The sequence below is a fragment of the Orbicella franksi genome, chromosome 9, assembly GCF_964199315.1.
Source record: "Orbicella franksi chromosome 9, jaOrbFran1.1, whole genome shotgun sequence".
In the NCBI taxonomy this organism is placed as follows: Eukaryota; Metazoa; Cnidaria; class Anthozoa; order Scleractinia; family Merulinidae; genus Orbicella; species Orbicella franksi.
In genome coordinates, this window is record NC_138153.1 from 18,999,360 (window position 1) to 19,015,093 (window position 15,734).

The 15,734-nt window shown below is 39.6% G+C and overlaps 1 protein-coding gene across 1 annotated transcript; it reads right to left on the reverse strand.

The window, feature by feature from the left end:
- Positions 1-181: 181 nt before the first annotated feature.
- Positions 182-15,712, reverse strand: LOC145497613 (CWF19-like protein 2). Its single transcript, XM_081477433.1, has 19 exons — positions 15,582-15,712; positions 15,244-15,366; positions 14,729-14,794; positions 14,481-14,528; positions 14,162-14,248; positions 12,746-12,889; positions 11,839-11,938; positions 11,501-11,613; positions 9,985-10,028; positions 9,580-9,873; positions 8,283-8,667; positions 7,699-7,902; positions 4,387-4,527; positions 3,765-3,882; positions 3,375-3,469; positions 2,429-2,545; positions 1,920-1,958; positions 1,675-1,791; positions 182-1,349 (listed from the first exon to the last, which is right to left on the reverse strand). The coding sequence occupies exons 1-19, from the start codon at positions 15,669-15,671 to the stop codon at positions 1,020-1,022; spliced, it is 2,655 nt and encodes an 884-aa protein (XP_081333559.1). The 5' UTR covers positions 15,672-15,712; the 3' UTR covers positions 182-1,019.
- Between the last annotated feature and the right edge of the window lie 22 nt (positions 15,713-15,734).

The following is a 15,734-nucleotide window of genomic DNA, read 5'->3' on the forward strand; positions in this document are numbered from 1 at the left end:
TAGTAAGATATTTATTATATCTCAACTTTGTGTCTGCTGGGTTCGGGAACGATTTCTCTGATCGCGCGGAATGGCTTCAAATTTCTGACGCTCCTTAAAAGCAAAACGAGTCAATTTGAAATCGTTGTTAAGTGACTCGTAGTCTTAAGCAGGTTTTGATACACAATTTTAGAAGTTAGTCAAAGAAAGTTTTATTCTTTTACTTGCTATAAAAGTTAAGAACACAGCGATAAATCACGGAACATTTTGGCAACTAAAACAGTTTTAAATTTCAGCGGGCAGTACTTAGCTCTTTATATTAACCGAGCAGGAGGTCTGTATGGGAGAATCCTGACCGAGCTCAAGATCCTCCCATACAGACCGACTAAGCTCGGTTAATAAGATGTTTATCATATGGCAAACAAGAAATTAATTCGTTTAATGTACGTGGTTTGTACTAGCTGACATTTTGCTTGCGAACGGCGATGAGCTGAAGTAAAATCTGCCAAAGTTTGCTTGTTCTCTTTACTTTTTTTTTTTTCTCATCAGGCTTTTTGGCACTTCCATAAATAAACACTGTTGGAAGAAAAAAAGTCAATATTTTAACATTTTAGTTTGCAACTTAATACCTTAAAACATTGCCGGTCTAGATGGGAAAATCTAAACCGCTTTCAATCTGATTTTCGCCAATCAAATTCGTGAATTTGTGAAATATAATAAAGTAGAATACGGCCCGCTAAATTGACCAATCACAGCGCGCGTACTAACTGAGAGATATAATAATGTTATGAATTGTTCATTACATTGTCAGTTAATTGTATTCCAGTCATCTTCATTTTTCACTTCGTCTCTGTTCCATCAGATAAACCTTGTGTGCTCGCCTTCATCACTGCCGTTTCCATCCTGTCCTTTACTTTTCTCGCCATTCTCATTTCCTATCTATCCATTCGTTTCCTCCATATCCTTGGTACCTCATTTCTATTGTTGTGATTTTCTCTCTGTTCTTTCAGTCCCTTTCTGTCCTCATCAGTTCATGGTTCTCATTTCCTCTCTATCCTTTGAGTCCAGTCAAAAGGTTTCCACCAATCCGCAAACCGCAGCACTTTTCTCTTGTGTTCTTCAAAGTTTTCCCGGCGCGGTTTTCTCCATCTATTTGGCTCAAGGTCTAACATTCCGCCGAGAATTTCTTTGCCAAAATAATGTGGAAACAGTTCTTCTTCCTCAATCACGTGAGCAAATCCGCCGTCCAATCCAAACTCGACACTAAAGTAAGGAAGTCCCTTGGGAACTGCAGCTCGCAAGCCTTTCTTTCTGGTATCTATCAGCTTCTTGTTCTGTGCCCATTCAGTTTCGGATTCAAGAATGGCTTTCTGCTCGCAAGAAAAACAAATAGGAATTTTTTTAAAAAAGCCTTGTTTCATTCACTTACGAGTGCCATTACATTTTAAGGGTCACTACGGAATTGTCTTAATACCGCTAAATATCGCTACTTTCGGGATGTTACTCTTAGAATTCAACTTTGTTAATATGTCAAAAAAACCATGCAAGGTGCGTTAATCAATCAAAACATGACCATGTCTTTCGACCATTCAGAGCCAAACCAATGTTGACTTGTGCAATGCGCGTCAGTTTTCCCGCGCTTAGCTAGACAGCGTCGTAATTGGTTTACCGAGTGTTTTACATTATTCGACCCACCTTGAAATAAACAGGCGCCATGTCTCCTGTGTCTTTGGGCAGAGGGACACATTCGATAATCATATGATGCTGTTTCCGTAACTGTTTACATGTTTCCAGGAAAACGACGTCCTCCTCCTGTTCAAAACAACGAACGATCTAAATCAACTTTCTCCTTACAATACCAAAACAAAGTCTAACGACCAGCTGATGAGAATAAATAAATTATAAATCGGAAAAAAGTTAGAAAGCAGTTTCAAACTTACCATTTCTTCAAACATCTTGGTGAGACCTTTCTTGTAAATCTGCGTGAAGATATCAAAAGTGTTAAGTGATTCAATAGCGGCAAATTGATTAAATCTCATCTATCGGAGCCTTTCAGTACAAGTGGTATAATTAAATTCAATTTGCAACAAAAATTTCCGTTAGACATTGAACGGAAGACGACAGGGAGAAAGAAAGATTGTTTTGCGTTAAAAATATTCTCAAAAGATCGTTTTAATGTTTTGGGTACGATGTTTTCACCTTCACACTCGTGCATTCATATAAAGAAAAAGCATTCACGCGAGGGGAAAAAGAAAACAGCTGTTAAAATGACAGGGGCAGAAATATAATAAAAACCAGCCGTGTGAAAATGAGTGGGGAAAGGATGTTACGAAATGGAATCTAGAATATCTTGAGACTGTTCACACATGGCGACACACTAAAGGGCCACAGTTAAGATCGAGTTTAATTTATCAAAACACTCGTTTTAGTAGCGTCACTTCACACCAACCTGTATTTCACTGCACACATCCTCGTCCAACATAGTTGAAGCTGAACAGTGCTGCATTGGGATAATGAGGCAGTGTCCATCAGTGAGAGACACGTGAAGTGGCACAGCTAAATACACCTAGAAAAATATACAGCTGGTTTTAGAAAGTATAAGGAAAGAGGGTCGTACAGGGAGGGGGGAGGGGAAACGGAAAAAATAGAGGATCGAGGATATAAAAATTTCGTTTTCCCGACACGAAAATAAGCAAGTAAGACACCCTTTTTAATAACCTGTTCTTACACTAGAAACAGTGTTTGAAGAAAGCAAAATCGCGAGTGGCTAAGTCATGGCTCCATTTTGCAAATCGCATACCTAAGTCACTCTCGATAGACGACTCTAACCATTCGGAGGACTTGGGTCTCAAAATCAGTTCACGTAGAATAGAGTGGTAAAATCACGAATATCGGTTAATTATTCAGGTTCTTCACGGGTCACGCAAAACCTTCAGGTCACGGGTCACGTAGAATAATTTCCTAAATTCACGTTTTACGGAAAATAAAATCAGCTAATCACGCATCACGAGAATACCCCTGTGCGACCCTCAGGAATGGGGGGGGGGGACATCCCTGGGGAACCCACACAGCACTAAATTGGTCAAAGATGGAAATACTACCATAGGAAAAGCACTAAACTAAGCTTCTGTACTTGTGTTCGGTGATGTTCAGTGTTAGAGTTGTCTCTCATCACTGCATGTGTTCCACGTTTAACCTCGGATCTAACGTAAAAATTTGTTCTGTTCTCTGCGGCATCACCTTTTTAATGCAGTTTATTCTTGGTTCTGTACTTGCGGCGAGAGAAATTCGTCTGTTTCTCGGTTTTTCTTCGTTCTTTAAATTTTAAGTCGATCTTGGAACAGTGGTTTTAGAAATTGGCCCTGAAATGCTAAACAGTGAGTAATTTAGCCTACCTTGAGACCAATAGCAATAATAAGATGTTTGGCGATGTCTGGGTTCTCGAAACAGAAGCGGCATTTAGACAGTTGAGCAGCCAACATCTTGTGTTCTGCATTAAAAATGGAGCACATACAAATTAATTTTCAGTCCACTGCAAAGGAGTTCATAATGTCCCGAAAAAGCATTTAAAACAGACAGGTCAATTTTTTCTGGTCTGTTTTCTTGAAAACGTTCTAAGAAAAACATGTCTATGGCTCACGTTTTCACTGCAAGATTCACTGCAAGATTTTGAACAATTTAAACTAAATTGTTTTGGTCGCTTGTCCAGTTGGATCAATTACTATTATTGTTTTCTTTCTAATATCATCAAATCGTCGCCGGTAACTTCGTTTGGCATAACAAACCTCGGATTGCCCTCTGCTTTGCTCGTCGTTCCTGATCAGCCGGAGAAATTTTGTTTGCAGCGGATGACACAAAACGATCATCTAACGTGAAGTCATCTGAGTAACCAGTCTTTGCCGCCTTAAAAAACAACAACGAAATAAATAAGAACTAAAGAAATCAAACACTGGACGGGATGAAACGGCTTGACAGTGCGTCAGTCTTGAAATCGTTTTAAGTCTGTTAGAAAATGCTGCAATAATGAGTACAGGCCCGGGTTGATCGAAAGGTGGATAACCGTTATCCAGTGGATAGCGGCGCTATCCACTGGATAAATCACCATCCAGCGGATAGCGTGGTTTGTTTTTTAAACATTTAACCACTGGATAGCAATTTATCCTACGGATAGCGTTTTCTAGCCAACCTTCGAACAACTGGGGCCTGAATGTTAAAAAATAAGAGATAACAGGTTTTCAACTTTTTCATTTATCTGTTTCAATTTCTCCAAGCTGATCATCTATGTTCATTTGATTTCAAGGTAACACTACCTTAAAACTTTTCTGCCTTCGTGAACAAATTCAAAGTTTCCTAAATTTCAAGGTAAGAGTAATTTCCACATAACTGCGTGCCTGTTTCTATAGTTACCTTTGCCGCAAGCTTGGCCATCATTGCCTCATGGTCATCCACAGTGCTCATTTTCTCTCTTCTCACCATTTCCTTCAGGTCATATCTGTCGTCATCTGCAAAATACCTCTCCCTTGTCCCTTCCTTGCCATGTGTCTCCACCTGGAAATACAACGGCAGTCTCAGGCAATGAAGACACTATAATAATTTCCTTGTGTTTTGTGTTTTGTGTTTTGAGCGAGAAGAAGTGGAGTAATTAATAACCATCTATGACAACAACCTCTTCTTCTCAAAAGGCTAACAACACGGCAACCTAGTAACCTGGCGCTCCCTTTTGCGTACTTCATCTGGCGCGAAATTTCACTTCAAGACGTCATCGAATGACAGCAGGCGACAATCTCGTTCCCAGGGTCCTCTCTCTTCCTCCCTCGAAAGGCCTCGAGAAAGTAATACTTTCTCGAGGGAGGAAGAGAGAGGATCCTGAAAACGAGGTTAAGAGCAGCTTCGCCTAAATATCAACTAGACTTGGAAATAGCGAAAAAATCGAATTTCTTCAAACTCGCCCAGAATGAAGCCCTACGGGCACTAGTTACAAAAATATCGTTTTAAGTTCGATAAATCAAAAATTATTTTTTTCCGCAATTTTTTCGTTTCGATGCCCCAAATCGGCCAAAATCCATCGAAAATGAGCGGCATATTCAGAGGCTCGTAAACTCAAAAGTAAAAATCTTCATTACAAACTGACTGCACGTCGTATTTGTACTTCCTTTTTTGTCTATTTAGAGCTAAATAGATCGTGATTTGATTAGAACTTAAATATTTGACGAATTTCCTAAATTAACGACCCAAGACAGCTTTACAAGAGGTCTACATTTAGCCTATTTTCAAATGCTAAAAAGGCGTTCTGGTACACGGCTTTTCCCAAAACGACTAGTTTGGTGTAAAAGAGCATTCTTTCTCCTTCAAATTAGTGAAATAAAATTTTTGGGTAAATAAAATCGCGAGCGCTGAGATAGCGAACTAAATGCAGCACTTCTTCCTGAAAACGTGACCTTTGACCCGAGCGTAACGAAACCGATTACTGCAAGAAAACTCGGAAGAAAAGCAAACGCTTCGTTATTTTGAAACAATTTCTAGTGATATCTCTCCGAAACCATGATTGCAAGAAACTATTTCCAGATATGAAATCTTACAGGGTCAAAAAAGGAGCTAAAGGGCGCATTTTGACACAATAATTTTGTTTGCTGAAAATTGAAGTCAACGACCGTTAACGAATTCCAGTGAAATTTGCAAACTTGAAGTATGTTAGCCGATACTTACCTGAATATTTATATCAATAGAAGAGTCGTCTTCTTGGATTAACCTTCAAAAGAAGCAGGATCCAGATTTGAAAACCTCTAAAAGAAGAAATGTTTAATGTTCCGTGACCTGCCCGCCGCTATAAATTAGCTTAAATTCCATGCACATGCCGACCGCATGTTTGTCGTAAAACCAACTGAACTCCACTGACAGTTTCCATGGGCAACCCCAAAATAAACAATCCCCAAAAATGTAAAGTGAAATTGGCTGTCTTCATGAACAGTTAGAAGCTAGAGTCAAGTTCCATTACCTTTAAAAAGTGCTTGAATTTATTTGTTTACGTCGACTTTGTCTACTACTCTCACGTTCGAATGCCGCGAATCGGTCACGCCAAAACAGTGCAGACCGTGCAGACTGCAGACACTTGTTTGGGCTTTTCATTGTGACTCCTTTTTTTGGGTCTAGTTACAAAATAGTGTTAAATATATCTGAAAGTTTGTCGTTTATCCACAGGCTGCACAAGCGCAGTATTTGACTTTTGATTCAATAGACAAACGCGTACAAGACTTTGTATGGGAAACTTACTCAGTCTGCACGGTCTGCAGTGTTTTGGCGTGACCGATACTACGCAGTATTCGAACGTGACAGTAACTACTGAGTGAACAAAGTAGAATCAAGCACTTTTAAAAGGTAATGGAACTTGACTCTAGCTTCTAACTGTTCATGAAGACAGCCAATTTCACTTTACATTTTTGGGGATTGTTTATTTTGGGGTTGCCCATGGAAACTGTCAGTGGAGTTAAGTGAGTTTTACGACAAACATGCGGTCGGCATGTGCATGGAATTTAAGCTAATTTATAGCGGCGGGCAGGTCACGGAACATTAAACATTTCTTCTTTTAGAGGTTTTCAAATCTGGATCCTGCTTCTTTTGAAGGTTAATCCAAGAAGACGACTCTTCTATTGATATAAATATTCAGGTAAGTATCGCCTAACATACTTCAAGTTTGCAAATTTCACTGGAATTCGTTAACGGTCATTGACTTCAATTTTCAGCAAACAGAGTTATTGTGTCAAAATGCGCCCTTTAGCTCCTTTTTTGACCCTGTAAGATTTCATATCTGGAAATAGTTTCTTGCAATCATGGTTTCGGAGAGATATCACTAGGAATTGTTTCAAAATAACGAAGCGTTTGCTTTTCTTCCGAGTTTTCTTGCAGTAATCGGTTTCGTTACGCTCGGGTCAAAGGTCACGTTTTCAGGAAGAAGTGCTGCATTTAGTTCGCTATCTCAGCGCTCGCGATTTTATTTACCCAAAAATTTTATTTCACTAATTTGAAGGAGAAAGAATGCTCTTTTACACCAAACTAGTCGTTTTGGGAAAAGCCGTGTACCAGAACGCCTTTTTAGCATTTGAAAATAGGCTAAATGTAGACCTCTTGTAAAGCTGTCTTGGGTCGTTAATTTAGGAAATTCGTCAAATATTTAAGTTCTAATCAAATCACGATCTATTTAGCTCTAAATAGACAAAAAAGGAAGTACAAATACGACGTGCAGTCAGTTTGTAATGAAGATTTTTACTTTTGAGTTTACGAGCCTCTGAATATGCCGCTTATTTTCGATGGATTTTGGCCGATTTGGGGCATCGAAACGAAAAAATTGCGGAAAAAAATAATTTTTGATTTATCGAACTTAAAACGATATTTTTGTAACTAGTGCCCGTAGGGCTTCATTCTGGGCGAGTTTGAAGAAATTCGATTTTTTCGCTATTTCCAAGTCTAGTTGATATTTAGGCGAAGCTGCTCTTAAGCACGCGACCCATTGCCAGGCACTTCCGTAAACTTTGCGCTCCGCCGCGTTAGGAGAGGAATGCCTAGCAATAAAGCTGGCACGATAAGTGCTTTTTTTCTTTATCTTCAGCGAAAGCGATCGCAAGGTTTGCTGCAATACAGACAGATCGACTTAAACTGGCATGGGTGCAGAACGTTTGTTCATCCTAGGTGTGTGCAGTGCGTTTGTTTGTATTATCTTATCACCTTTTTTCGTTTTCTTCGTCCTCCTCTCGGTTCCTGTCGCTCGGTCATTTCTAGCGGCCAAACATTTCCACTTGCATCAGACCGTGTTAAAACCACCATCTCCTCGGCGCGTTCAGCTGGGCCACTCCCCTTCATTCCAGCTTCTTGAAGCTCCTTGTTTTTCCTCATTTCTTCCAACTGTGATTTCAACTTGATTGCTAGCTCCTGTAGAATTTTCGATAAACATTCAAATCAGTCTTATTTGTAAAATTTTTAAAGTAGGCAAACCGATATTTAAACAGGATTTTAATTTTTGCGAAATTTTAAGGCAATCAGCACCAAAATTGGAACTGCTCACATCATAATTCACTATAAGTCTCGCTATCTTTGTCATCGTTATTTGTCCAACACTGCTGGAATCACACCATCAGAGTTAAGTTTACGTGTGTTTTTGGCTTTACCAAAATCAAGCTAAAACGTTCACCGTGCCTTTTTCTTGAAGAAAAACGGGAGGATCATGTCCACAAACCGGATAAAAAAGACATGAAAAAGCCTCTGAAATGTACACTCTTTACCTTAAAGGATTAATTTGTAGCAACACTCACCTCATTTCCCATGATTTCTGCCTTAACAATCTTTGCTCCAATGTCATTAAGATCTTTTTCGGTGATTTTCTTTGCAGGAATCACAACCGTTCTCTTCTCTTCTTCTTCTCCCTCTGAACTCAAGCTGCTGTCTGTTTCGGATTGTCGTTTTATTTCCTGGCCTACGCTTTCTTTCCCAGCATCCTGTTCTTCCCGAGGAGATGATCCTTTGTCATTTCCATTCTCTTGCTTCTTTCTCCACCCGCCAGAGGGCCTGGAGCTTGGTCTGTCACTGGAATGTCTTTCGCTGCGCCTGGAATCTTCTTTTGAGTCAAAGTCCCATGTGGATGACGTCACTGTTGAGGATGATGACGGCGGACGCTTGAACTTTCCAGCAAACGAAGATCTATAAGAAACATATTAAAACCTTGACAAAATTACTGAAAATTTCAGTGAATAATTGACAATCTTCAGCTGCTAATTTATTTCATCTCCCAGAGGTCTTTTGATGTTATAGCCATATTTTAGTAAAAAGTATTTTAGATTGAGGGCCACAAGTTTATTATTGTTGTACACAATTAGGTGCTACCCTCGGTAAATTAAGCTTTTACTTACTTTCGCAAGGAAACGCTAGAAAAAAAAAGAACGCTGTGGGTATTAGCTAATTTGCAACTTGCCTTCTTTATTTAAAACTTCGAAATTCTTCTTCAAGGACCTTTTTTTGAATCCTTGTTGAAAAAATCTGGTCACGAAGAATGAGAAGTTGTGACGTCACCTAGACGTCTCAGGTCATGTTCCTAAGCAACATCCCTGCCAAATACCGTGGGCTCAGAAAATCATTGGAGTGGTAACGTTCTGTGGTCACTGGGATACTGCAATACTGTGTAAAGTACGTGTACTACAAGGTTTTTGGTAACATTGCAAAGTCAGGAAAACACTAAGAAAAGAAACTTAACATGATACCAAACAACAACTCCGCTCAAAAAGACTAACACCATCTTCAACTTCTCCTTGGCTAAAAATTAACTTAAGGCATGCATAATTGAAAGCAAGCTTCCCATGATGTAACCAAAGTTTTCAAATGATTAATTAGGTTCACACGTGGATTTAACAAGAAAATAAGTTTGAAACACCTTTTAACAAACCCCTTCCTAAACAGGCATTCTGCACTAAGCAGACACCAACCTCGGTCTGTCACAAACCTTTTCTTCCCATCAGTTCGGTAAAATTAAGCGGAAGTTAGCGAGACTGTGGGTGTAGAGGTCTTACAATATACTCCAGATTTTCACACAGCGAGAGAAAAATCCTCAGTTGTTACCTGTTCTCGCTGTCGCCAGGCCGCAAAAATCTTGTAGTGTCATGTTTAACTTCTTCTCTTCCTTGACCATCTCTCCTTCTCCATTTGTGTTCCTCCGTATCTCTGGCTGACCTGTATGAACTATCACTAGATTTGTCATGTGACCTTGCTTTGTGCCCGTCACATCTGTAAGGGCTTCTCTCTTTATTTCTTCTCTCATCTCTGTTTTGCTTTCTATCATCCCGTGTGTCTCTGTCACCTCGGTATCCTTCTCGGCTTGAGAACTTTGATTCTTCCTGTCTTTGTTTTGCTTCCCTGAAGAATTTAAAAAGTACCAAACATCTAACCCAGTCAGTTTTAATACATTCTTGAAGAACAAATTAGAAAGTGCTCAAAAAAGCATTTTACAAAAATAGGGAGGACTACCTTTCCTCTGCTTCCCTGATCATCACCTCCAGTCTCTCCACAGACTAAATTTAAAAAAGAAATATTGGGACAAAGAAACAGTGAATACATCGTACACACTTTGATGAAAAAACAGCATATTTTAAGGACGGTGCCCACTTTTGTTAGTGCACACACGTTCTGCCATGGTTTAAGCGCCGCGCGCGCACTGGGGTTGACATTGACGCAATCAACGACGCAATCAACCACGCTACCAAGTACACGACTAAAATGAAAGCAAAATTCTCACTGTGACCAAATCAAGTTTAATGAACCTGTACTTAAACCAGGAACACTAGAATAGGAGCACATCGCTAACCTCTAACTGTTAACGTCTTCCAGCTGAAAAACTAGCTGTTATCTGTCGAAAATTATACTGAAATCCAACCGTAAACATGTACCTACAGATGGCGTAGTGCGCGCGCAAAACAAGTGCGAGATACGCAAATGTCTTACTTACTGGGGAGGTGACAGGAAAAAATGTAACGGGCACCGTAAAGTTTTCAAAAAAGATGAATAACTTTAAAAAATGCGTGGTTACCCCTACATTTTACGTCATGAAATGGAAGTGGAAAGCCTATTCAACACGTGATTAGTTTCTGGTTGTGAGCAAAAGGTACTTAGACTGTATTTTAGCTGAACCAGAAGGGGGCTGTCAGAGACGCAAAAAGCGCTGTTGCAACGATTTTGTTGTTAAAAACATACCAAAAATGGTTTTTATGTTACCATTTGCCATGTAGTTTAAAGATCTTTTTAAATGTGTTTGCTTTTCTGTCTGTAAAGGCGAATTCTAAGGAAATATGTGAAGAAATACGCTTTCCTTCTTTTTCAGAAAAACGCTGAAGTCAGCATTTTTGTTGAGACTCAAGGCTAATTATCTCGAAAAAATGCGTGGCTACCCCATTTTTCTTTTTGGATTCCAATGGCCCTTGGAAAGATCTACTTTTTCCGCGTGGTCCTAACCTGGCACAAAAACCTTCAGAATAGATTAATTTTCTATTGAGTTAGGTAAAAGGTAAAGTCTGCATATGAGTTAAGTGGCCCATCAGGCCAGGGCGTATTCTGGGAAGCGACCAGAAGTATTTCTACTCTCCCCCTGGAGGGGATGCCAGTCCATCGCAGGGTTACACCTAGCATTAAATTCTTCGGTACCCATTGATATGCCTGGGTGGAGAGAGGCACTGTGAGGGTAAAGGGTCTTGCCCAAGGACACAACAGAATGTTCCTGGCCAGAGCTCGAACCCAAACTGCTTGATCCAGAGATGAATGTACTAATCATGAGGCCACCAAGCCTCCTCCTTCCTATTCAGTGCTACAGCCAAAAATAATTATCTGTCAGCAAAGAAGGTTTGTGTTTGCTGGTCTAGTACAATACTTTAAATAAGATATGAAGTGGGTGGCACAAAAAGGTACATAAAAAAACACAAAAGTAACACTGTTATCTGTGCATTAGTTTTGTACCTACTGCCAACTAATAATTGAACTGGATGTGACTAACCCCATATCTTTTGGCAACAACATCAGCCAAACTCTTTCCTTCTTCTTCAGCTTCTTCTTTGGCTCTTTGATAGGCTCTCTTTAACCAAGCACTACTGAATGAATTTCTAGAACCTTCCACAAGAAAGGGAATAATCATCAATTGCAGTGATGCAATTTGAACTTTTGACAGACGACATACAGCCTAGAAAACTGGCACAACATTACAGAGTAATGTTTAGGAACAGAGTAAATTAAAAAGTATTTTCAGTAGCTTGCAGTTGTGTGGACAGAGATCACTTAAAACCTAACCACTTAGTTCAAACCAGTGCTGTTAGGTGATGAAATCAGCTTTAATACCTTCCCTGTGAGTGGCTTCCTGTGACATCTCTCTCTCTGATGGTAACCCTGTACCTCCCTCTCTCCAGTAAGGGTTCAGCTCTTTAGGATGCTGCCCTGGCTGCAAATGCAAACAAACACAACTAAATATAACAAAATGAGCTCTGTATCTGAGGCATCGGGATCTATTCTGCCTTAACTTCACAGCAATAACAGGCTAAATAGTATTTCAGCTTCATTTAGTGTGGAATGATACATCATCAGCCACTCAGTTGTCTTCTTGCCCTTTTCAAAAATGTCCTCTGTACATCATCTCATTGGAATGCTCTTAGCTTTCATTTCCATTTGTGATCCCTACTTGATAGTCTACTACAGCATCCAACGAATCATGGCAAAACATTTTTAATCTAGAAAATAACTATGGTCATTTGATTTTGAAATCCATCTGAAAATGACTTCCCTGGGTACCAAAGGTCATTTGATTGAAACTAGATCCAACAAAAGCCTCAGAAGTCCATTTGGCTGACTGTGCAGTCAGCTAAGGGGTGTTTTTAGTCTATCTTGTGTAGAATTATACATTATCACAGTGTAGCCCAGCTGCATGTGTGTCCTGTACAAAACTGTCCTCTGGCAGTCTGCAGTGAGTCTGCACATCGACATCTCATTGAATACCACGGTGAGAAGTGAAAGAAGCACATTTCTAATCTAATTAGCTTCTTTAAATCATTTGTTACTATTGATAGACTGGTCTGCCTAGACCAGCATACATGTAGCCATTCGCAGGCCAGTCCTGTAAAATGTAGATTTTATTAAGAAATAAAACAATGATGATGATGATGATGGTTAAACACAACTTGCCAAGAATATGTTCCTCAGTACTGTAGTAGTGATTGGAAACAAGGAATGACAAATTATTCAAACTTCTTACCCGATCCATACATGACAATGCTTTCATGTTATCATCATCTTCTTCCTCTTTTGTCTCCTTCTGCTTTTGATCTTCTTCTACAGTTATTGGTTCCCAAGAGCGTTCTGTGATTGGTGGGCAAAGCATCCAGCTTTTGCGCTGCTGCTGTGAACAATAGTTTGGTATTAAAGCTTGTCATGAACTGGGGCCAGTTATAATCTGACTAAGGCTTCTTTTATGTTATGTGCAATGTCTGCCATCATGATCTGGAAATACTGTTCAAGTGTAAAAGAGAATGACAACTATTTTTACTAGCCAATTGGAGGAAAAAAAAACCCTGTCACCTGCATGATACCTTAAACTGATTACATTACAGTGAAACCCCGCTCTATGGACACCTGCTTAATACGGACACCTGCTTCTAACGGACAGTTTTCTTTGTCCCGACAACTAAAAAGCTCATACATTTTCTCTTAAATTAGCCCGCTTAATATGGACACCTGGATAATGCGGACACTTTATCATGTCCCTTTGGTGTCCCCATTAACAAGGTTCCACTGTACTTGCAAAAAATTTCAGCCATTCATTCATTTTCTGACACTTTTTATCTCATTTGGGACAAATTTTGGACACAAATTTTGGACACTTCACTAAAACATACCTAAAGTAAATTTACGCCAAACAAAACACTTATTAGACTGAAACAACATCTACAAAAATGATAGTTTTACTGCACACTAACAAGGAAATAATACATATTCTATCAAGTCATTACATATCGCAACCCTTGTCTCAACTAGAGTTTGCTCCACAAAAGAAACTAAAGCCTGGTTCTCATATGCCGCCAACATACCTGGGACATAGCCGCTGACATGGCCTGGGACGCCGTTACAGCATATATGAACATTTATCGCCGAATCGTAATCTGTCCCAGGTGTTGACCACCAGCTTGCCTGGGAAGTTGAGCTGAGTTCAACTTCACAGGCAAGCCAGTGCTTGTTGGTGATTGTCAGCGATGAAACAATTTTATGTGAACATTATCTGCAGATGCAATGAACAACATAACAACTTGATTTTTCCCACAATCCATATTTACCGATGGAATGATTGAAAATTGTGCCAATGTGATTTGTATTTCGTGCCAATTTGAGTACGTTTGCGATCCATCCCAGATGTGCTGAGGACCCACTAGAACAGGTCGCCGAATGTTGTCATTTGTAACTATGTTGCAGGTAGGTCGGTGGCATTTGAGAAGCTTTGGTGCCATTTAAAAGTTTTATGCTGTACTGTAAATATTGCAGATGTTTAAAATTTTGGATGCTAAAAATTTTGAATGGTTTTATTTTTGGACACTTTTTTTGTCTGAAATTAAAATCGTCTGAAATGTTTTGCAAGTAATGTACTCCTGAATTTATCCTTAGTCAGAAAGTGTCTTACCTGAGGTTGACTGGGCACTGTCGAGGACTTCACAGTATCAGTTGTTGAAGTGTTGGTTCCTTTTTCAACCCACTCATTATCAGATTCCTACACAGGATTTTACAAACAATTGCCGGTTGTTTATGAAAATCATTAGTATTGGTTAACAAGAGTCTGGTGGAGGGCGCTATGCCTAACCAGGGACAAAAAGGACTACACCTGTATGTCAAGTAAGTCATTAGTACATGTTTTATCATTATTATCAATGATAAATCAATACAAAAACTTTTTTATGGTCAACGGTTTGAACTTTAAAGTCCTAGCTACAAAATACACTCACTGATTCTGATGACTTCTCCTCTGTAACACTTTTCTTTTGCTTCTTGTGCTGCAGAAAACAGATGATCACATCATTTAATTATTTTGCAAGTCAACCAATCAAAAAAACTAAGCATGAGCAACCTGGGCAATGGCAACCTGTGCATAGGCAACATGTACACAGGCCATCCATCAATCCATGGGCTACCTGTGCATGGACTACATAATGGGTTTCTGTGCATGAGGAGCCTGTAGATGGAGTACATGTACCTTTCTTTCTTTTTTGTCCTTTTTCTGTTTCTTCTCTTTCTTGTGTTTCTTCCTCTTTGATTTATCCTAGAAAGTGAAAAACACAACAGTTGAAATATAAAACTAAAAAGAGTTAAAAAAGTATTCATTGATTAAAAAAAGAAACCAACATAGAAGTTGTTGCAAGTCTCTTGAACACCACACCCCCCTTAAAAGCCTATCCCCTTGTCCCATCATGAATGACACGGTGCAGCCTGCCGCACTTAACTCCGTCCACTCCACTCTTTTAACCCTTTGAAACAGTTTTCTACAGTTCTTCTACCCCCACCCATAGATGAGTGGGGGAACCAAATCTTAAAGAAGCCTTTGGCTATCATGTTACAGAATTTATTTGGCATGTTTCCCAAGCTCCATTTCATGTCCACACAATCCTTTGCAATCCATAGTGAAGAGGCTCACGAGAAACGTTATAATTCAGTTAAGATGAAAGTTCAGATAAAGGATACGCTTTGACACAATCATTTCATCGAAACTACCTTGTCGTTGCTTTCATCTTCTGCTGTCAACCTCTCGCTCAGTGAAGGCAGCATCCATGAACTTTCCCCACTTTCAATGCGCCGTTCTTTTCTTCGCTGCTCTCGCTCAAAGTCTTCCTTCGCCTGCATGAAAAAAAAAAACGTTACATAAAAATAATTCAAGCAGATGATTACGAAACGATACATTCATAGCGCATTTCAAGCTTAGATTATACGCAAACGAGTACGTGCTGTTGACGATGTGGTTCTTGGTGGTCTATGGCGGAATCAAACGCTGCCTTACATGGCACGTTTGAGGAAGAGGCTCTAAAAAGTCACCAAAGAGCAATTTTACTTGCCTTTTTCAGGATTTGTTCCCTTGCTTTTCTCTTTTCTTCCTTTTTAGCGTCAATTACTCTCTTGGAAACAAAGTTTATCAGATCCGCCATCTTGGATTTTTTGGATTGTACGCTGACCACTTCGATAAGTACTAAGGCTCAACCCCATCGCAA